General features: G+C 39.5%; 1 protein-coding gene across 1 annotated transcript in view; it reads left to right on the top strand.

The window, feature by feature from the left end:
• The window catches only part of TPD52 (tumor protein D52), a 134,121-nt gene that overhangs the window by 57,744 nt on the left and 54,587 nt on the right, over nucleotides 1-21,790 (top strand). The window contains exon 6 of the mRNA XM_050891958.1: nucleotides 6,460-6,641. Within this exon, the coding sequence (XP_050747915.1) occupies nucleotides 6,460-6,641 (182 nt within the window). The remainder of the gene's footprint in view (nucleotides 1-6,459; nucleotides 6,642-21,790) is intronic.

Below are 21,790 nucleotides of genomic sequence, written 5' to 3' on the forward strand. Positions count from 1 at the left end.
TAAAGAGTCATCAGCATTAGATCATATAGTTTAATGTATAAAAAGAAGGTGACAGAGAAAGTACTTTGAGCTGTAATTGCTTGTATGCTTGTATGTTGAAATTTCAGTCACTGTAGTGATGTATCAGTCCTCTCAGTGCTCCTCCTGAGTCTTCACCCTCCTTTCTTGGAAGAACTTCAGTGTGCAGGGAAACCATGGTGGTGAAAACAAAGCTCGATGCTTGTTCTTTGATAAATCTAGGAGAACTCTCCAGTTGGCAATGCTTGTTACGCTGCTTCTGGATGGAAGGCCATTAACTGTTGGATGTCAGGTTTTGCGGTATATTGTCTGAGTTGGTCCTGTTGCCTTTAAGGTGATACTCATCTGCACAATGGAGTTTTGACTTAAATAGAGCTTGTTGCATTCGAGTAAAAAAACAGTGAAAGTACACTAGAGAGGAATTTGGTAAACGAACTGTGTGAATCATGATGACCTGTTACCCTAGTAATGCCTACAACGACTTTAAAAAATTCCTGGGATTTAGGTTTCTATCTAAGCAACAGCGCACACTTTTAGTAGTTACAAGGTATTGAAAATTAAGGTCTGATGGACTAGTAGATAGTGAAATTTTTCTAGGTTGCTGGTTGAAATAAGTGCCTTATCAATATATACTTGGTCAGAGAGTAGCTTAATGTATTGGGTTTTGTTTAAATATTCTTTGTAGCAGGCTCACAGCCTTCTCTCTTTCCTAAATAAAATAATATGTGTTGAAAGTGATCTCAGGAGCTCATCTGTTCAAAACACTTGCTCCAAGCAGGACAAACTTGGTTCAGGTTGCTCAGGGCCTTTTCCAGTCAAGTTTTGAGTATCTCCAAGCAGTTGGGCCTTTAGCTATTGTGGCATCATACTAACTTGTTATTGCAAATCAGTTTCCCCATTTTGTTGTTTTGTGTAACTAGCTTTGGACAGAAAAATCTTTCTAGCTATGGATGACAGTGCTGAGGAAAACAAATTTGATAGTTACGGAGGGTTGCATTCTTTGCATGCTGCTTGATGTTAATGTGTCATTCACCCCTTAATTGTAGCAGTCGGATTACTGATCTCCCATCTCGCTTCTCCATGTTTCATCCATATCTCTCACATTCCAACATGCATGCTACTTGTCTTTGCAAGCAAACATAAACTACGTAGCTAGAGTTTTAAAGACATATCGCTCAGTGGGTGGGATAGGACCACCCTGCTTGTAGAGTCATAGGCTTTGCTCCAGAAATAGTATGTTACATTCCTCCGTTGGAGTTACTTCTTTCGTTTGGATCTTACTGGGGTTTAAATCTGTGACTTTTTCCACTCTCTGGTTAATGTATATCATCTTGCAGAGTATTCTGTTATTGAAAGAGCTACTGTTTTTTGTTGAACTGTGCGCACAGAAGGTAAAAGGCATCCAAATATTTGTGAAAAACTTTAAAACCTAGAAATTAGAAGGAAAATCAAACAGGTCAGGCATTTAAGAAGGAGGAAGAAAAAAAGCCTTTGTACTTCAGGTACTTGAAAAGAATGTGCCCTTTGTGCTTCTGAATTTTGTAATATTCTCCAATTTTTGCAACTTGACAGGTTATCGATGCATTATCTATCACAGCTGCATGGCCAGCACTCCTTGAGAATGAGAAAAGTAGAGTGCTTAATAAAGTATGTTGCCCTGTTATCTTACTGTCTTATTGTTTTTCTGTAGTGCTACTGTGGGGAATCCAGTTCAAGAGATTTAGAAATCTTGGAGGAAAGTACTCAAGATGTCATTAAATCTCTTTGAACGCTTGAGATAAATTACTGTTTAATGAGATCTCCCTTAGGTTATACAGAAGACTGGAGAAAATACTATATTTTAGCTCACTCAGTTTCTAGACTGTCCACAAAAGAATCCTTGATGGCAGTAACCAACGGAGTCTCTTGAGGGTTCTTGTATACATAAATTCGGTATTTGTGCTCTTGAGAAGTTCCTCTCCAGGAAGCACAATGGAGAATGCTGCAGACTTGTAGACCTGTGACAGAATTCAAACAGATTCCCCGTGCCTTCTTGGAAAACTGTCCACAATGAAGAATGGCCAAGGATTTCTTTGTACATTAGCATCTGTATCTTAGTGAGTTTAATCTCTGTTCTAGTAAGGAATGAGCACATCTGTCAGTGTGTAAAGATAGCACTTCTATGTCATGTACAGATATTATTTCACAGGCAGGTTTGCACATGGGAGAATTTTGTATCTGTATTTTTTCCTGCCAGCGAGATAAAGGAGGGGGATGTTATTAACTAGAATGGACCACTCTTAGGTGATAGAAACAGGAAATCCATAGAATGTTAGTGTACCCATCTTCATGATGTGGAGATAAAAATTTCACAAGCAACAATTTTTCTTTTTAAGGGTAGAGAGGCTACTGTGTGCGCCATCGTATGAAGGCAACAAAAATGAAGTGAATGCTATTTAAGAAGTGTAATTGCCAAGAGACGAAGGAATTTACTGTGAATTATATTATTGCTTAAAAAAAGCTTAGTGTTGCTCAGTGTGCTGAATGGCCATTACTGATGCCATCTTTCTAGATAACTTAGGAAAATCTCCTTCAAACCAAACTCAGAACTTCTCTTGATCCTCTCTACTAGTTCAGGCTTTTTCCAGATGGTCTACATATAAGAAAAGGCAGTTCAGTTGTTGGAAATGGATCATCTAGTATGGTGTCTGATTCCACTAGCATTCATTAAATTAATCCAAACCATAGGTGGACCTCCTCACATCCTGTTGAAATATGAAAACAAAGCTGCTCTTTACTTGAGACCTGAACTTAGCTGTGCAGTACATGTGTTAGCCTATAAATGATAACATCTGCCTGCCTTTGTGGGTTTTTTCTTTTTGTTTGTTGTTTTTTTTTGCTAGACCAATTTTCTTATTAGTTTGCCTTGCTATGAAGGATAACTGAAAATATTCTGGGATGAAATGATATTAGTCCTTATGATCCTGAGTTTATATGTTGCTGCCATGTTCTTATCTTTGCTGTTGTCTGTGGGCACTCTCACACTCTCGTTTGTTCATCCTGATACTCACTCAGTCCTTTGGTGGTCTAGTTTGGAAACTAGACCAACAGAAAACTGTCCTTACAAAAAAGTAAATAGCTTTTGTTTGTTACATTCCTGAAATAGACTTACTCCAGGTTAGGACAAGTTTCAGTGGTGGCATAAGGGGACAGGAGTTCTGTCTGGGAGGGAGTGGAGAGGGCAGGATGAGGCATGGCAGTGCCAGCTTGGTTGGTTTAAACACTTACAGACCTGTTTCCTAAATTAAGAAGACTTAACAGCGTTTTTGGGGGACCCCAGCAAGATTTTTTTCAGATGTTAGGTCTCATAGATGGAGCAGGTAAAGTATTTGGAAGGATGATCTATTCCAAAACACCAGTTTCTGAGAAGCCAGTGTCTCTGCCAGTTGATGATAACTGTGCTTGTGTCTGTCTCTTCAGTATCATGTATGCTGCCCTTCTCTATTTACATTATGTGTATTTCTTAAGTCCCTGCAGGCATCCCCCTGTGATAATGTTAACTCTTACTTGGGAAGTTGTTTTTATATGTAACATTCAGCTACTCCATCTGAGAGACTGAATGTCCACTGGAAATCCTCTGCTGTGAGCATTCCTGCTATCACTTTCTGGATGATTGTTTTCATTGGCGTCATCTTCGTCAGACAAATCAAGTTAGGTCAGGAGTAAAGGATGGTGAAATGGGGTAATGCTGGTTAGGGAAGTACGGAATTGAACGATCAACTCAATGGATAGTGTAGTTGACCATGGAGTTTTGTTGTATTTGACTGCTGTAACTTGGTGTTGAGTGACAAGGTATAACTACGATGAGATGTATCATCTTTGAAAACGTTTATGAGCATACAGGATGATGGAAAAGCGTTTGTTACTCTACAGGGACAAGCAGTTGAATTCCAGGGCAATTGGGTGATTCTGCAAACTCTAGTGAGTTCATAGTGAGAAAGTCAGTGGAAGAGCACTGAGTTTTGCACTGTGTTGTACCTCAGTTGCCCTTAAAACAGGTTTTGACATTTCAATATGAGGATTGATTTATAATCTCCTGCCCAGACGGAGTCATTTTGAGGGGATGTTAATTTTGAAATGTTTACTTTTAGCTTACGACTTACACAGTGATTTAAAGTTGCATTTAGATTGCTACTGCCCCCTCAATTCATATGATAAATCTCATTTAAATACTTCCTCTTATTGCTTCCATTGTTTTGCATTTATTCTTGCAGCACTTACAAATGCATCCTGTACAATTAATTTTCATGTATTTGAATTTAGACTGCATTGTGAAATTCAAGCAATCCTATGTTTGGAACTTTATCTGATATTAGCTTTCCTGTATAAAATCTTACTGCTCTGTTTGTGGTTTACCATCACCAGCCACTTTCTTTTTGTGGTGTGTGTGCACGCATGTGTGCGCATGTTGCACTTTGTTCAACCCTTGTCCTTGGGATGCTGCATTTAACAGTTCCTGTTTCTGAAGCAGCAAATTTACCAGGTGTCAGATCTCTAGCTTATAATTCCTGAGGTTATGTCACATCAGAACAACCCGCACTGTTTGTGCCTTCCAGCAGAGCTGGAATTCAAAACTGTCTCTTGTTTTGACTTCACCAAGAATAAAAGTTTCCAAATGTACAAGTGGAAAATGATGGCATTATTCTCTGTTCATATAAAATATAGATGGATTTTCAGCATCCACTTGAAGTAGTCAATGGGAAGGTGTGTCATTGAAGCCAACAGATCTCTAAACCTTTAATTGCATGATTATTTTGTTCTTTTTAGTTCTTCTGCTGGCTTGAAAATAGTCTGAAATCTTGTATTAAGTTATTATTATATCAATTAACGCTAAATGTGGGGGAAAATTAATAGGCTCTTTTTTTTGCATCTGTTTATCCAGCTATAAAATGATTTCCTTAGATTCACTTTCAGATTTCAGGTACATGTTGCTTCCAAAGTGCATCTCCCCTTTCATTCATCACTGGCAAGAAGGCTTTTCTTGCTAATTGTATTTCAAAGGCGGTAATCCTACAAAGTGGTCAAATTTAGTATATCAGGGAAAGTGTATGTGAGAATGTCTCACTTCGATATAGCTGGGTATTTTCACCTAGCATATGATGGGAAGCCTGTGATAGTCAGCTTTCTCAGATCACAGAACAGAGATGTCTCCATGAGGAAGAGCAGGAGGATTTATGTTCTCCCATTTCCCCAAAGCTCTATGAGAAGAAACTGGCATTTTTTTTATTTAGTTACTGAATTAAAATATTTACTTTGATATTGTAGAGTGAAAAATCAGAGAAGTGATGGTTCAAATTTATTAATGTGTTAGATCAGCGTCCTGATTTTGGCTGGGATAGAGTTAATTTTGTTCTTAGTAGCTGGTACAGTGCTGTGTTTTGGATTTAGTGTGAGAATAATGCTGATAACACTCTGATGGTTTAGTTGTTGCTAAGTAGCGCTTATCCAAAGTTAAGGACTTTTCAGTTTCCCATGCTCTGCCAGCAAGCAGGTGTGCAAGAAGCTGGGAGGGAGCATGGCCAGGACAGCTGACCTGAACTAGCCAGAGGGGTGTTCCATACCATAGAAGGTCATGCCCAGTATATAAACAGTTAGGGGGAGTTGGCCGGGAGGGCTGGATCGCTGCTTGGGCATCGGTCATCAGGTGGTGGGCAATTGCATTGTGCATCACTTATCTTTTTTTGGGTGTTGTTTCCTTTTTTTTTTGTTATATTCCTTTCCATTACAATTATTGTTATATTATTATTCTTAGTAGTGTATTTTATTTTACTTTAGTTATTAAACTGTTCTTATCTCAACCCACGAGTTTTACTTTTTTTCCTCCTCCCCACCCCACTGGGAGGGAGGAGGGGGAAGCGGCTGCGTGGTGCTGAGTTGCTGGCTGGGGTTAAACCACGACAATCAGTCCTGTGCATGCTTTCTACTTTTGCTGCTTTGGCAAAATGGTTTTGTTCTTTAAAATAAAGATTTAAGTATCATTCATTATTAAATAGTTGCATGAATAGCTGCAAGGTACTAATTCTGTTTTAGTTTTCTCCAAGGAGATAACAAAGAGATGAGAGATGTTCTTTTCAGGAGTATCTCCTAATATTGGGAATGCATTTTTAAATCAACTTACCTAACCAGTAGTAGAACTGGCAGATGTTTTCAGGAGATGCAGAGTGTTACGTTTTTGTGTGACTGACTTAATGAAAGCTTTACCTTTAATGTGTAAAATGTTTGGAGTTGGAAAAATGTACCAAATGCCTCCTTAAAAGTCTTACTAAAAATGCACCAGACACATGAAATCTTTACTTGTAATTTAGTGAATAAAGCCTTTTTGTATGTTACAAGTTTAGTTTAATTCCTCCTTCAGGTAGTATGTTTTGTGAAATTTTTTTTTTTTTTTTTATTTATCTGTAGGTTCCTTCAGAGAAATCTGAATCCTTTGCATCCATGTTGAGACGCTCTCCTTTAATTCAGATGGGACCTGCTAAAGATAAAATTGCCATTGGTCGAATATTCCATGTTGTAGATGATGATCTTTATATAGATTTTGGTGGCAAGTTTCACTGTGTGTGCAAAAGACCAGAAGTAGATGGAAAGTAAGTAATAAACCTACGGTAAGCGATTAACATGTGAATGACATACTGAAATGCTTAGCTAACGGGACTTGACCATCTTCTGGACTGAGCTTGGATAGTTCCTATAAATTTTGTGGTTTAAACTATAGAAGTTAACATATTGTGCAGAATGCAAGTATGATCACAAACAGATCTGCATAGCTCAGACATCGTTGTCTTGAATGGAGATTCCCTTGCAAGTTTGCGTTATTGCTATCTACGTTATTCCAATTTACGATGACTAAAGGAAGTTACTGGGTGTTTTGTCACTGAGGAAAGGGGAATTTGTTGTCATCTGAGTTGTTAAAACAAGCAGTGTTTATGGAAATGCTTGGGAGTTTTGTGAATGTGGAATTTTATTCTCATGTAAACTGTAAGCCTCCATAGGCAGGAACTATCTATGCTAAATATATATACATGAGGTAATGTACTGGGGAGTTTACACATTATTTGTGATAATACTGTTCGTGATAGATGATCAGTGCTAATGTGGTCAAATATTCCGTATTGTAGAAGAAGATTTTATATAGATTTTCGTGGCAAGTTTCACTGTGTGTCCCGAACTAGAACAGCTGTGGTGGAACTAGAACAGTTGTGCTGGGGAATGCAGTAGTTAGAGCTAAAAGATCAGGAAGCAATGAATTCTAGTGGAAATAGTGTTTATAAGCTTTCTAAACTGTCTTTAGCACCTTATGATTATGTATTATTCAAAGATATCTTGTCTATTTAATTTCTCTCCAGGTTGCTTTAACACTTAGTTTTTAATATGTAGGTAAAATATCATGTTTTCGAATTGATAACATCAGAATATTTTAGTCCATCTCTTTTCCCTCTTTTTTTCCTTGAGAGAGGAGGAGCATCTTTGTTAATATGCAAGATTACTGTCTCTCAAACATTAAATATGATTCCTGTGATAAACAGTTCTGAAATAGTTGATTTTTAAAAAAAAAAAGATTTAACAGAAATAATCACACGTTCGTGTGCAAGTTTGTGATAGTATTTTATCAGAGCATTTGTATACTCAACTTCCTTTTTTTGACAGGTCTATGACTTTCAAAGCAAGTGTGATTGATGGCCCAGGATGAACAGGGTCCTTTGTGCCCGTCACATTTGGCAGCAGGCGAAGATTTTCTTAGTCTTTTGCTGGTGCTGTAGTGGTAAAGCCCTTGTTACTCTTTGCATCTCTTGCTAATTCTAAATCGAGATGAGCTTTGCCTTTCCCAGTCCCATTCTTGCATGCCTGAGAAGTGTTTCTATATTCATCTCAATCTATGACCATTCATTTTGTTTTTGTGGTGGAGTTCAGACCGAAGCTCCCTGTTCAGCTGAGCTAGCCTTCTGCCAGGCCCACTTGACTTTTGCATGTTGGGGAAGACACTTCTAGAGCATTGGAGAGTTTGTCCTTATAGATCAATGGCCTCTTCCGGGCACCTTTTCATGTCAGGACAGCTTCTTGTCTACCCCGAATAAACCAGAGTCTTCTGTCCTGAAGCCCAGATCCTTCTTCTGCCACTTGCCTTTCTCACTTTCCTTCAGTGTTTAAGGTCTGTCATTGGTGGTCACTGCAGCCGAGGCTGCCATCAGCTACCACGTTCCCAAACAGTTCCTTCCTGCCCGTGAGTAATGTGTCCAGCAGCAGACCTGCCCTAGTTGGGTTGTCTGGCACCTCTAGCAAAAAAACGTCACCAGGGCACTCACTCTGGATTGCTTGCTCCCCTCCGTGTTTGTTTGTGCTTGAGCAGACATCAGGACATTTGAAGTCCCCTGTGGAAATCAAGGCCTGCAATCATGAGTGGCTTCTGGTTTTTTGAATGAGGCTTCATCCACTCCCTCTTCCTGATCAGACAGATAGCAGACATCCACCATGACGCTGTCTTTGTTGGTCTCCTCTCTGATTCTGACCCGTAGCTCTCAACTATCTCCTTGCATGGTTCATAGCAAGGCTCCATGCACTCATGCCCCTTCCTTGCTTCCAGTGCAGCCCCCTTTACCTTGTCCAATGTTTGCTTGCATGCTTCCTCCCAGGTTTGGGCAGCAGGCAACTTTGTGCATTGTTTTCAAATCCTTAACTAAGATTCATTCATCTTGTGAATGCTGAGCCCACCGCTTGCTGTTTCCTTATGTGGTGTTAATACCTCATTTTGTCGTGGTGCTCTGGAATACTTGGGTGGCAAGACAAATTGGGGGAAAGTAATGAAATACGTCTTCCTAAAAAAGCTCACAGGCAGACGAGTGTCTGTCTACTCCTTCCCTGCTCTCATCTTTCTCCTAATGCTGTATGTCTTTTCTTCCGGTGCATGTTGTGGTGGTACAGGGGGAAATGAGGCCCAAGGAAACTATTGTTGGGGCAGATGCTTCGGAGTCAGTTGTCCATTGGACGCTGGGAGCATAAGCCTGGGTCTGAGAGGATCTAGGCCAGTTACATTTTTGGCTGCCTGTTATAAAAATGAGCAGATCCATGAGCAGATCCAATGAGCAGATGATAAGGCTTGTTTGTACTTACATCTCACTGCTCTTGAGTGGGAGTGGAGAGAGGGAAATTAACAGCCTGGGCATTTTTAATGAAATAAAATCTGGCACTAAATGCAGTTGTTCACAAAATGATGCAGACAGCATTTACATTGAGGAAGTAGTGACAGTGGAAGTAGTAGTGTTGATACTCTAGTGGACTTAGAGCATTCATTTGAGATGTAGGTGACTGATTCAAATCCCCTTTCTCCTCAGTTCAGTCCAGGAGCCTGCATTTGTCTCTGACTTCTTAAGTGTTTAAATGCTATGTGGACCTAATTCTCTAAATAAAAATATTTGTATAAGAAAATAAATAATTTAAATAAATCGTGCCACCTTTTTCCAATTCATTGTGTTTCTGGAATTGGAATTTCTAAAATTTACCAGGATCTACAAAAAAATTGCAGTGACAGGAAATCTTTTGTTCTGTTGTTTAGCTTGTAGCTTGTCATAAGGTGCTGTGTCCTATAACATAGTTGTACCAGTTCATGTCTAACTGGGATTTGTAACATGAAATTTGCAAAGTACTTGTGGAATCAAAAATAAACATGGAAAACTGCTGTCTTAGCTAGCTGCATATGTTATCAATAGCATTCAGGTGCTGCAGAGTTTGGATCTCCCTGCTTATTAAAAAATAGTGGGAAGACTTGTGCCTTTGCTTGTACAATTGCTTTGATCTGCTTACATAGTCAAGACAGCAGCTCATTGATTTACAGAGTAAAGTTTGCCTTATCAAAACAAATATAATCTTTTCATACGCTGGGCTCTTAGTGTGAAGGCTTAGAGTCTTTTGATAGACGGTGACTTCTCTTTAGAAGGCAGTAACTGCTTTTGATGACCAGAATAAAGGTCAAACTAGTGCTAGAGTATCTTCTACCAAAGCTTGAAAGTAACTGGGTAGAATTTGCAGTGTTTATTTAGATCTGTGCCAGCTTACATTGGTAACTGCAGTAAGACTTTGTTACTGTTATTTCTGTTAATTCACTTGCTGACAAAAGTGACTTTATCACCATATTGTACATGCATGTAATCAGTAGAACTGTTTACGGTTTTGCGTGCAAAATGTTTATTGTTTGTGCCAAGGAGAAGAATGGGCATTTTAATGTACAGATAACAGCTGATTTCTTGAAGGCCATCAGTTCAGGACAGAAGAACCACATTTAATCTTCAGGCATGGAAAATCATTATACCATTTTTATGAAGTCAGTCTTGGGAGCATGGCTCTTCTAGTACCTGTATTCTGATGCTGGTCTTTGGTTTTACTGTATTGTCTTTTCAGGTATTTGGCAACTCCTCCAAAATATTAGTTTAGCATCTTTAAAGGAAAAAACCCTCTTTCTTGCAATTTATGTAAGGAGGTATCTTCATGAGGACATGTGCTTTCGGTATTTCCTTGGTTATTTGGCTTTTTTCTCACCAGAACTCACCTATTTTCATGACACTGTAATACAATTTTCTTTTTCTTATATAATGTTCTTTGCTCTTTGAAAGTGCTAGAAGTTATTTGAAAAGAAACAAAAATCCTACAAGAGGTTCTTGTCTGTAAAGCTTGTTCTCTTAAACTGCTCAGTCGTGATCCTAACAGTTGTGATTTCTTGGGATGTCCAAGTGAAAGACCCTATAGTGCTACCACCATGTGGCCATAAGAAAGGATTCCACCCTCAAGACTGTCTTGAGTAAAAGAACAACTACAAAAAAAGATATCCCTCACTTGGAAAATTTGAAGTAGCTACATAAATACATTTTTTTCCATCAGTTCTTGTAAAGTAAACTTCAACCTTTAAAAAAACCCTCAAAACCAAATAAAACAAAACACCACAAACTATTAAGTAAAAGAAACCTTAGAACAGTAATGATACAAAATTTAAATTGCATAAACATTTGAAGAACCTGCTAGCTATTTTCTTTTGGTTTTTGCTGATTGTTTTCCTTCTTCCTATCCTCTTTGGGAAAGCTGTTTCATAGGATTGCAAAAAATATATTTCATTATCAGCATTGATGGTATTGAGATTGGAAGCATGCATCAGCTTAGTTAGAGACCAGAGATGCTGTTGGTAAAATCTCACTGGGGTCAGGCAAGGATGTATTTCGTTATAAATATCAACAGCATTTTGTTATTTGGGATTTATTTAATGTGACAGGAGTATTTATTACCCTTATGATTTCAAGGTCTTATTTAATATGTGCTGTACTTATTTAATATATACTATAATTAGTAAAAACATGTTTCTTGATACACTTTGACTTAAATGCTGTATTAAATTTGTGTTTTATGCCAACAACATACAGCAGTTCTGTAAAGCATCCAGAGTTCATACAAATGACAAAGGGTCTGTAGGAAGGTAAGGGTAAAGTAATTTTTCAGCTATAGGAAGAAAGTGGTGTATTTTTTTTTCTTTCTTTTAACATGCAGAGGAAATGAAGTCCTAAAGAGGAGAGTGTCTGTCTTAGATCTCCAAATGAGCAACAACTTAATCCATGGCAAAAAGGTGCTGTTGCAACCTGCTTCTGCCATTATCAGATGGAATTCCTAAGAACCAGAAAATGTGGGAAGGGGTTGTGCTGACACTGCCTGTTGCATGGTCTGCACCTGTACTGTTAATGACCAATTCCCATCAAAAGCACAATGGCTTTCAGCAATTTTCTGAAATGTAGGATTGTGGGACCAGCTTCCAAAGAGGATTAAACTGCACCTCTCCATGCCAGTGTAATGAAGCTTTATTTTCAAAGACTGCTGTAACCCTCCAGCAACTCCAGTATTATCAGGCTGTAGGATCAGAAAGACACTTCCTTTATGTTTGAGTATGCAGCTGGTGCAGGGATTTCCAGTATATCCTGTGGCGATTTTGCTTGACACCTTTTATTCAGTGCATATTTGCCAAACTTAAATAGTAGAGAAGGGAAGAAATCATTTGATGCCGGTTGTGATTTAGAACATGACAGCTTAATGAGCATCATAAAACATTACCTAATGCTGTTTCTGTAAATTGTATCAAAATATTTACGCTGTTTGAATGGTTGCCAGGGTGAATTTTATTTGGGAAACATTTAAAATTCTTCTCTTTTTGTTCTATTTTTAAAATATTTTATAGATAAGGGCAGAATGGAAGCCAATTAAAAATAATGTATCTCTTTAGACTAGGTAATGTGAATAAGGCTGGCTTTTTTCTAGCACATTCATTTTATTAAGACAGTCTTAAATTTCAGTTAATAGTGATAAGTGAAACTATTTAAAAGATCTTGTAAGATTAAAATAATTTCTGAAAAAAAACAGAGGTGCATGGAGAGGGATGCTCTGCAGGGGGGAGGATTTCAATAAGACACCATTTGGTTTGGTTCCAGTTTGTGTATTAAACAAAGTCACTGTGCGTTAAGCTGGAGGGTGAGTTTGGAGTTACCTACTCCATTTTGATGCCATGTGAATATGCTTCTTGAACAATTAGTGCATCTTTCAACCAGAATGAGCTACCTCACACAAAGCACCGAATAAGCTACCTCGCTCTCAGTGTGCGGCAAAGATACTTACACAAGGGAAGATGTCAGTGTGTGGTAAATTCACCCTTTGCTTGCTGAACCCTAGTTTCCCTGACTGTTGTGTATATAATGGTGCAAGATTACTATGGAAAGGTTTAGCGAGATGATGTTAAAGATAAAACCTTTCTAACTTTTTCTTTTAAAATTAAATAAAGACCAGACAACTGGCAGGAGGCTGGCCTGATAGAGAGACCTAGCACCCCGCTCTCTTCCCCGGGCCCTTTGCTCTTTCATTGCCAGAGGAATCACAAACATCAAGTTCATGCTTAACCTGATGTCTGTGACTAACTGGGAGCAAAGTCTCTGAGTAGCAGTATGAGCCACCCGTAGGATACAGATCTGGTGGCAGTGGAGAGACTTAATGATGTTTTCCTTAGAGTATGTATTTCTTCCCTATCCTGTACTGCTGCTGACTGGAGTGGTGCTGTTCTGGCAGCCTGGCACATCCTACAGCTTTCATGTCAAACTTTGAATGTTGATGGAACTATTACTGCTGGGGAGAAAAAAAAAAAAAAAGGTAATTAATGTGATATATAAAGGAAACATTTCTTGCTGCAGTAATGCTGATTTTAGTTTTACATGTTTGTTTTTACAGTGGTCTACTTCCTTTTTACTGTCTGTTGCCAGCAAAATAGCATCTATCTGTAATGTGTAATTCTCAAGGGGAAAGAAGGAAATTGCTAACCAGCAGTACAAGTGATACAATAAATTATGCTTTTGCAAGTACAATTTTCAAACTCATGCAGATGCAGAAAAAACAGATCATATAAAAGAGACTGAAAACCTATAGAAACGTAGTAATTTTTTAAAAATTATTAAAGCATGTTGAAGGTACTGATAAAATGCACACCGTGCTGGGTCCATGTGCGAAATTGCTTTTGATTTCCATGGTGTAGTCTTGCTTAGAAAAGGCTCAAGGTCTGCTGAGGAAAATTTTTTTAACTCCCACTTTTGGTAAGTGAGGATAATGAACACAGTAACTATACTAGCAGCATTTTCTCATTCCATTTATATGTTCAAATTGTTGCTGTTAGCTCATCAGCATTAAATCGGTGGTTTCCTCCATCACTGCTTCCCTTATTCTGTTGTAGTTTTCATTCCCAACAGATCAGTCTTTTTCTCACAAGTCTTTCTAGTAGTAACCACACTGTAGAAAAACTCTTATAAGAAGATGGAGAGAACGTGTAACCAGTCTTTTACAGGGAATACATTATCTTCCTTCCATCATCTTTTGCTGCCGTTGCCTCGTCCCTGTGCTCTGTTGTTAACTATTTGTACCGCTTCCAGGTTTGTTCTCTGTATTCTTTTTTCCAATAGTGGTTGCTGATATATATTTCAAATATAATGTAGTTACATTTATAATTAATTACAGTTTTATATTATTGTATCTATTCAGTATTATATAAGTTAGTAAGCCTTTTTAGCTTACATATTGCTCACCTTTTTACCAGTGTTTTCCCACTGAACCATTAGAATTTGCAGTTTTGTTGTGTGTTTTTAAGCAGTCACCATGTTTTAGAGGTGGCCGTATTGCAGCAGTATATGATATGTTCCTTCTAATAATACTTTTGGAAAGTTTTATAAATAATTTTTGCTCATTTATGCATAATTAAAGCAGAAATTACATCACTTACTAAAATACCTATTAACATAATCTTATTTAATCAACATGAACACTTACCTGGCCTTTCACACAAAATTTGCTCTATTCTTTTGTCATCAGCTCTGATTTTTTTTTTTTCATTTTGTTTCAAAGTATTTCTTGCCTGTCAAAAAAAAATAGTGGCATAAGTAAGCAACCTGGGAGAATTTGGTAAGTTTATATGACAATGATTTCCATTGTGCCTATAACTTTAAATGGTTTACATCCATCAGTGCCATGTTGCTGACTGATATGTTTGTAATACTAAATAGCTATCTGAAATCAAAGCAATCTTCGTACTTCCCTGCTCCTTCCTCACTCTCCTTAGCTTACAAGTTGTCCTACCTCTCAGGTAAGCACCTACTTATTGGAGGGCAAAATTTCTCTGCATTTTGAAAGATGAACTTAGACCATAGTATTTTTGAATTGTTGAATAATTATGACCTGGTCAAATTTGCTGAAGTATAAAGCAAAGAGTGCACACATACTTTCCTGAATCTCTTCCAGTTTGTATCTTTTATGGAAAACATAACCAGACAGCCGGTCTCCACACTGTGAAAACCAGTCTCTTTCTGTGATTAAAATTACCAGAATGTCATGTTGAAATTCTCTGAGGACCAAGGTGGTTTGCACTAGTCATCAGCAAACTTGGGTTTTGGCACTCTGGTCAGCCTTTGGTCTCAAACTTTGCCCAAATTCCAGGGAGAAGTGGTAAGCAGTTCTGATCTTGTTGTCCTGTTCCCACATACCAACATTACAACTTAAAAAGGAAGCCTGATTGTTTATATTGAAGAGGGCTGTCGTGGTTTAACCCCAGCTGGCAACTAAGCCCCACACAGCCGCTTGCTCACTCCCCCCGGTGGGATGGGGGAGAGAATCGGAAGGGTAAAAGTGAGAAAACTCGTGGGTTGAGAGAAAGACAGTTTAATAGGTAAAGCAAAAGATGTGCGCGCAAGCAAAGCAAAACCAGGAATTCATTCACCACTTCCCATCGGCAGGCAGGTGTTCAGCCATCTCCAGGAAAGCAGGGCTCCATCACGTGCAACAGTTACTTGGGAAGACAAAATGTCGTCACTCCAAACGTCCCCCCCTTCCTTTTTCTTCCCCCAGCTTTATATGCTGAGCACAACATCATATGTGGTATGGAATATCCCTTTGGTCAGCTGGGGTCAGCTGTCCAAGCTGTGTCCCCTCCCAGCTTCTTGTGCACCCCCAGCCTCCTCGCTGGTGGGGTGGGGTGAGAAGCAGAAGAGGCCTTGACTGTGTGTAAGCGCTGCTCAGCAATAGCTAAAACATCCCTGTGTTATCAACACTGTTTCCAGCACAAATCCAAAACATAGCCCCATACCAGCTACCATGAAGAAAATTAACTCTATCCCAGCCAAAACCAGCACAAGGGCTAAATTCAAGGAGGTGGCATGAACTCCCTTTTCTGCAAAGCTTCCGTATAGTGCAATTCGCCATTGCTCCGAGCCCAAACAATGCACGCGGTGCCACTCTGTCTGCTGTCGAACAATTTCAGCTCTCTTTTTTTAAAACAGGCACGCAGAATAGCCGTGTGATTGCAAACTTAATCTGTGTACTTCAGCAAATAACCTCTAACTTATTTATAGCAGTGTGCATTTTGGAAATTATAGCATTTTTATCCCCTATGGACATAGCTTGATGTTTGCTTGGTTACTTTACAATTGTGACTGTTTTTGCCACCCACTGTATATCGTTCTTCAGCGGTTATTTTCAACCACAAATGGACGTGTTGGCTTTGTGTGGTTCTGTAATACACAAGACTGTGCTTCCAGAGTTCCTGGAGCCCAAAGTCTGTAAACATTTTTTTGGACCATACTGTAAATTTTTCATCCCAGATAGATGCTTTAGAATTTAGTTAATGTAATAATAGCATGGGACAGGTGTTGGTTATCAAAAGTACAATTAACCCATATTAATGAGGCACCCTACTCAGCATTTGGTACAGAGTATACAGCATAGACGTAGGATTACAGCCACAGCAGTGCATGCAAGCCTGCTAATCACTTTTTCATCTTTGTTTTCACTTCTGTCATTAGTTTAAAGTAGCAGAGAGTTATGGAATTTGATGGCCTTTGGAGGAAAAAACTCCACAAAACTAGTAGCATTTACTGGTGAAAACTTTGTGCCAGCTCTGTCTTCCCAGGGCATCATGATAAATGGGAGATGGAATATGCCATATAAAACGTCTTGGGAGAACAAAGCAGTCCATAGGTGGCCTGGAGCTTTTTTGGCAGTGTCAAAGCCTGTAAATACTCTTTAAGCCACACTTTTTCTCATATGTGGACGTGCACACATACACGATAGGAAAAAAGGCTTGGGAAACTTACTACTGCATTGGAAGGCTTGAGTGTTGTCTGTAGAAGATGAGGTAGGTTAACTCTCTCTTTTCCCCTAATCCAGGTATTGGCTGTCCAGAACTCTAGAAACCAGAATTATAAACTCATGACTTGGCAGAAGAATTAAAATTGTTTCTAGTATTTTGTTTTGAAATTGATGAGAATAAATGGCTTGAATCTCTGTATGCAGCATATTTGGAAATTCTTTTTTTTTCCCCCCACACTTTGAGAAAGCCTTGCCATTTGCATGCAGGGAGGAGCGCTCTCACTTAAATACTCCTAGTAAAGTATACTTAATTACCTCAATAGCTAGACAAGGCTCAAGGAATCTCAGCCATTCCAGATGCAGAAGATTATGAATTTTGGTGAAAACCCTAATGCTCCCCAACATGTTTCACTGACCAGTGATTCTGGGTGACAGCAGATGAGATAGGGACATGCCAGTTATATAGACATGTGGTACTTTTCAGGGGTATAGGGAACTGTACTAAACCACAGAGCAAGGTGCAGATGTTTCTGGCTTAAAGTCTGGTCAGTTTGACCTGTTCCTGTAATAGAGGTAAGGGCTAGATGAAAAAACAGTCCAGGTTACTGAAGCAGTATAACTGCTTTATTAGGTTGGGTGTAACAGTGCGCTAAACCCTCTTCTTAGCATAATGAGTTGAGCTGCAGTGCTGCACTGATGTGGCCTTTGATTTCAGTTTGGGAGCCAGCTTGGTCTAAGCTAGCTCATGGGCTTTGCATGGCAATCCACTGAGAGGTGGAGACTTGCCCAAAGACAGAAGCTATTTAGTTTCTAGGTTGAGAAACTGAATTAATGATGGTTTGGACCAAATGTGAATTACAAGTCTTCATATAACATAGATCTTACTCAGGAAAATTAATGCTATCATATAACCATGGAGTGGTAATTATTCATCCCTCTGGAATAGTTTTAGTAAGCGAGTCTGAGAAGGGAATTAACACAGCTAGGGAAACACTCTGCAGGTAATATATCAACCTCGAGCTCTTCAGAAGGCATGAGTCAAGCCTCCCACAAATCATGATTTTCTTTTTTGTTTTATTTCTTTTTGGGTTCTTTAGTCTTTGGGTTCACATCACTTTTTTTTTTTTTAACTTGGCAGAATAGGAATTTTTAATTAAACCAACTTCTTTTAAAAGGCAGTTGAGCTGCTTGTGTAACAGTATAACTGCAAGAACCAAGACTTTAAGACACTAAATATCAGAAAGATATGATAAAGTTGTTTAATATTAGCAAAGCTAGAGATGTTGTACAGACTTATTTCACTGATAATTCTTCTCAGTCTGCTATATAATATTAGGATGACTCAAGCTGGAGGCCAGTAACTAGCAGTGTACCCCAGGGGTCCATACTGGGTCCAGTCCTGTTTAACATCTTCATTAATGACCTCAGTGATGGGACAGAGTGTATCCTCAGCAAGTTTGCATAGAGTACAAAACTCAGAGGAGTGGTTGTTGCATAGGGTGGTTTGTGCTACCATCCAGAGCGACCTCGACAGGCTGGAGAAATGGGCTGAGAGGAGCCTCATGAAGTTCAACAAAGAGAAGTGCAAAGTCCTTCCCCTGGGGAGGTACAACCCCAGACACCAGTACATGCTGGGGCCACCTGGCTGGAAAGCAGCTTGGTCCTGCTGGACACCAAGTTGAACATGAGCCAGCAGTGTGCCCTTCTGACAAAGAAGGCAAATGGTGTCCTGGGCTGCATTAGATAAAGCATTGCCAGCAGGTGGAGGGAGGTGATCCTTCTCCTCCACTCAGCCCTGGTGAGATCAGACCTGGAGTACCATGTCCAGTTTTGGGCTCCCCAGTTCAAGAGACAGTCCAGTGAAGGGCTCCTAAGATGATGAAGGGACTGGAGCATCTCTCCAATGAGGGAAGGCTGAGAGAGCTGGGACTGTTCAGCCTGGAGAAGAGAAGGCTCAGGGGGATCTCGTCAATGTGTAGAAATACCTGAAGGGAGGGTGCAAAGAGGACGGAGCCAGGTTCTTTTCAGTGGTGCCCAGTGACAGGACCAGAGGCAACAGGCACACACTGAAACACAGCAGGTTCCCTCTGAACATGAGGAAACACTTTTTCACTGTAAGGGTGACCGAGCACTGGCACAGGTTGCCCAGGGAGGTTGTGGAGTCTCCATCCTTGGAGATACTTAAAAGCTGTCTGTGGCCATTGATGATTTAGTCACGCATGTGTATTTGCAGTCAACTGTCTGTACAGAGGGATGGTTCATCAGAGGGAGGAGTGGGTGTTGACTGCCACTTGGAATAGGCCCAAAAGACTGATAAAGTTTATTCTGTTACTCCTACACACCAAACCCCTGACAGATGCTTTTCTTCCCATGACGCTTTCTGTAACTCCTTGTCAGCCTATTTAGATGTCGTTATCCAACCAGGGCACAAAAGCAGGTACATTCCTACAAAGCAAGGTAAGCCTTTTAAGGCCGAGTGTTTCTGAGCTGCGTAGGCGATTCAGCTGCTTTGCTATTATTAGGCAGCTCAGCAAATCTGAATAAAAAGAAAAAACGGGGTTGAGAGGCAAAAATAAATAACATTTTATTGCATGTCTATTATTTAAGAGTAATTTATTTTCCTTTTCTCTTCTGCTCACTAATATGCTAACAAAAACCACACAGTCCTTGCCGCCTCTCTTTTCACATGCGCTTGTGTGGAACTAGGATCAGAATAGCAATTGAGTACAATGTTTGTATCAAATGTTTTGGAGGAAGAAGCAGGGGCAATAAAAGAACTAAAGCAATACTTAGGTTTTATGTAGTTGCTCTTGCTGAGTAAGGAGCGTCTGATAACGCTTGTATTTGCTTGCATGATTTTTCTTAAATTTTCAAGATTAAATGTAAAATCCTAGGCAGGTATTGCTGTTGTGCTGGAAGAACTGCAGTGTAAGTAAAGACTCATATATTTAAAAAGAAAAAAAGAAAAAAAAAAGTGTTACTCTTAGAAGAGTATTCAGTAGCTGTTAAAACTTGCCTTAATAGATTTTGGAGTCTGTGTGTGGTCACTGCTGCCATGGCTCTGTCAGCATTTTAGGCATGATAGCAGCCAAGCAGGGATGCAGATGTCTGTTGCTTTGTGAACTTGCTGAACATAGCCATGATTTATGGACACTGAAATATGAAGTATGATGATAGTCAATCATGGAGCTTTTTTTTTTTTAAACAAAACTAAAGCTCTTTTTCCTTTTGTGATAGCTATCAAGAGAGGCAAATTTTCTATTTTCCTGTCTTAGCGTTTTACAACAATTTATTTTTTTATCTAAAGAACTCAAAATGCAGCCACCCAGATCGGGTGAGAAATAATAATGCCCCCCCTCAGTCCTCCAAATCCTGAAGGGATTGTTCTGAAAAATACTGAAGCTATATTTTAAATGATCTGCTTTGAGACTTGGCAGGCTTTGATCACATGGAAAAGTGCACATAATGTGGTCACACTGCATGAGCACGTACCCACTTAACCGAGAAATTGAGATACAACTCTAAAGGCAGGGAAATAACCATTGGGTACAATGAAAAATGCCTATCACTTATTAGTGTTTGGTGACTTCCCATTAGTAGTGTAAGAGGAAAAGGGTTTAAGCAATTTTTCTTTGATTAATGGTTTTATTAGAACGAATAAAGGATTGCTTACTTGTTCTCTGTGAAACCTCTTGTTCTTTGTTTTCATAGTAGTTAGCGGGGTCTTCCAAAGGCAGTGAGATCTTATGAACCAGTTTCACCGTTCGTATAAACCTATGTAAAGCATGTCTTTATAGAAATGCACAGTGCACATGTTTAACCCTTCTGAAATCTTCTGGAAGTAATGGAGTGTTAATTTTAAAAATTTAAATATTTAAACTATAGTATTCTACAACATGAGATCCCAAACAGACTTTCCAGGTCTTTGCCATACATCATAAGGAAACGTAAGTAGCATACAAATTTAATTTATTTGCAATTTGTACTCATTAACTTCAAGTATTGAGGCAGAGATCTTAATCTGAATGGTAATTATAAGTTGATTGCTAATCTGTCCTTCTACTTAGGGAGTTCAGTTACTTCTTTTCCTATGACTTTATACATTTGAAGTTACCTAAAAGTGTTTTAATCTTTCAGATCAGGTAGTGCCTTCTCCCCCTCACTCATCTGTGCGTCCCTGGTGCCAGACCAGTCTACTTACCACCTAAGTACTACATTTTGCTCCCTCCGAAGCCTTTCAAGACTGTTCTTGGCAGCTGGCTTGACAAGGCTGCTGGAGACGAGACTGAAACGCGCTCTGCTTCCTCCAGACAGAGCTCGGTAAACAAGCTGTGATCCTCTGCTTGGCAGGAGGCAGCGCTGCCACTGCTGCCAGCCTGGAGGGGGATGCAGAGCAGTGGTGATGCATGGCAGCAAACACAATATCCCTTTCTGGGTCTTTTGGTGTCTTGAATCACACGTTGCTGTAATGTGAAGGTTTGTGAAATACTCCTCTGCTTCTCCAAGATGTATGAAGAGTATGCTAGGCTTTGGCCTGGTGTACACACCAGTGGTGCATTTAGCTAAAACTAAATTATAGTAAGCCAGTGGAAAGGAATAATGTATGGCTGGAGTAGGTTAGGCTAGGTTTAACTTGCTAAGCAGTGATTTAAGCTTAAAAAAAATAAGAAAAAAGGCATTTTGCAGTGATTTATCATAGAATCATAGAATGGTTTGGGTTGGAAGGGACCTTTAAAGATCATCTAGTTCCAACCCCCCTGCCACGGGCAGGAACATCTTTCACTAGGTCAGGTTGCTCAAAGCTCCATCCAACCTGGCCTTGAACACTTCCAGGGATGGGGCATCCACAACTTCTCTGGGCAACCTGTTCCAGTGCCTCACCACTCACAGTAAAGAACTTCTTCCTAATATCTAATCTAAATCTACTCTCTTTCAGTTTAAAGCCGTTACCACTTGTCCTATCACTACATGCCCTTGTAAAAAGTCCCTCTCCAGCTTTCTTGTAGGCCCATTTTAGGTACTGGAAGGCTGCTGTAAGGTTTCCCCGGAGCCTTCCCTTCTCCAGGCTGAACAACCCCAACCCTCTCAGCCTGTCTTC

The sequence above is a fragment of the Gymnogyps californianus genome, chromosome 2 (assembly GCF_018139145.2).
Source record: "Gymnogyps californianus isolate 813 chromosome 2, ASM1813914v2, whole genome shotgun sequence".
Taxonomy (NCBI): Eukaryota; Metazoa; Chordata; class Aves; order Accipitriformes; family Cathartidae; genus Gymnogyps; species Gymnogyps californianus.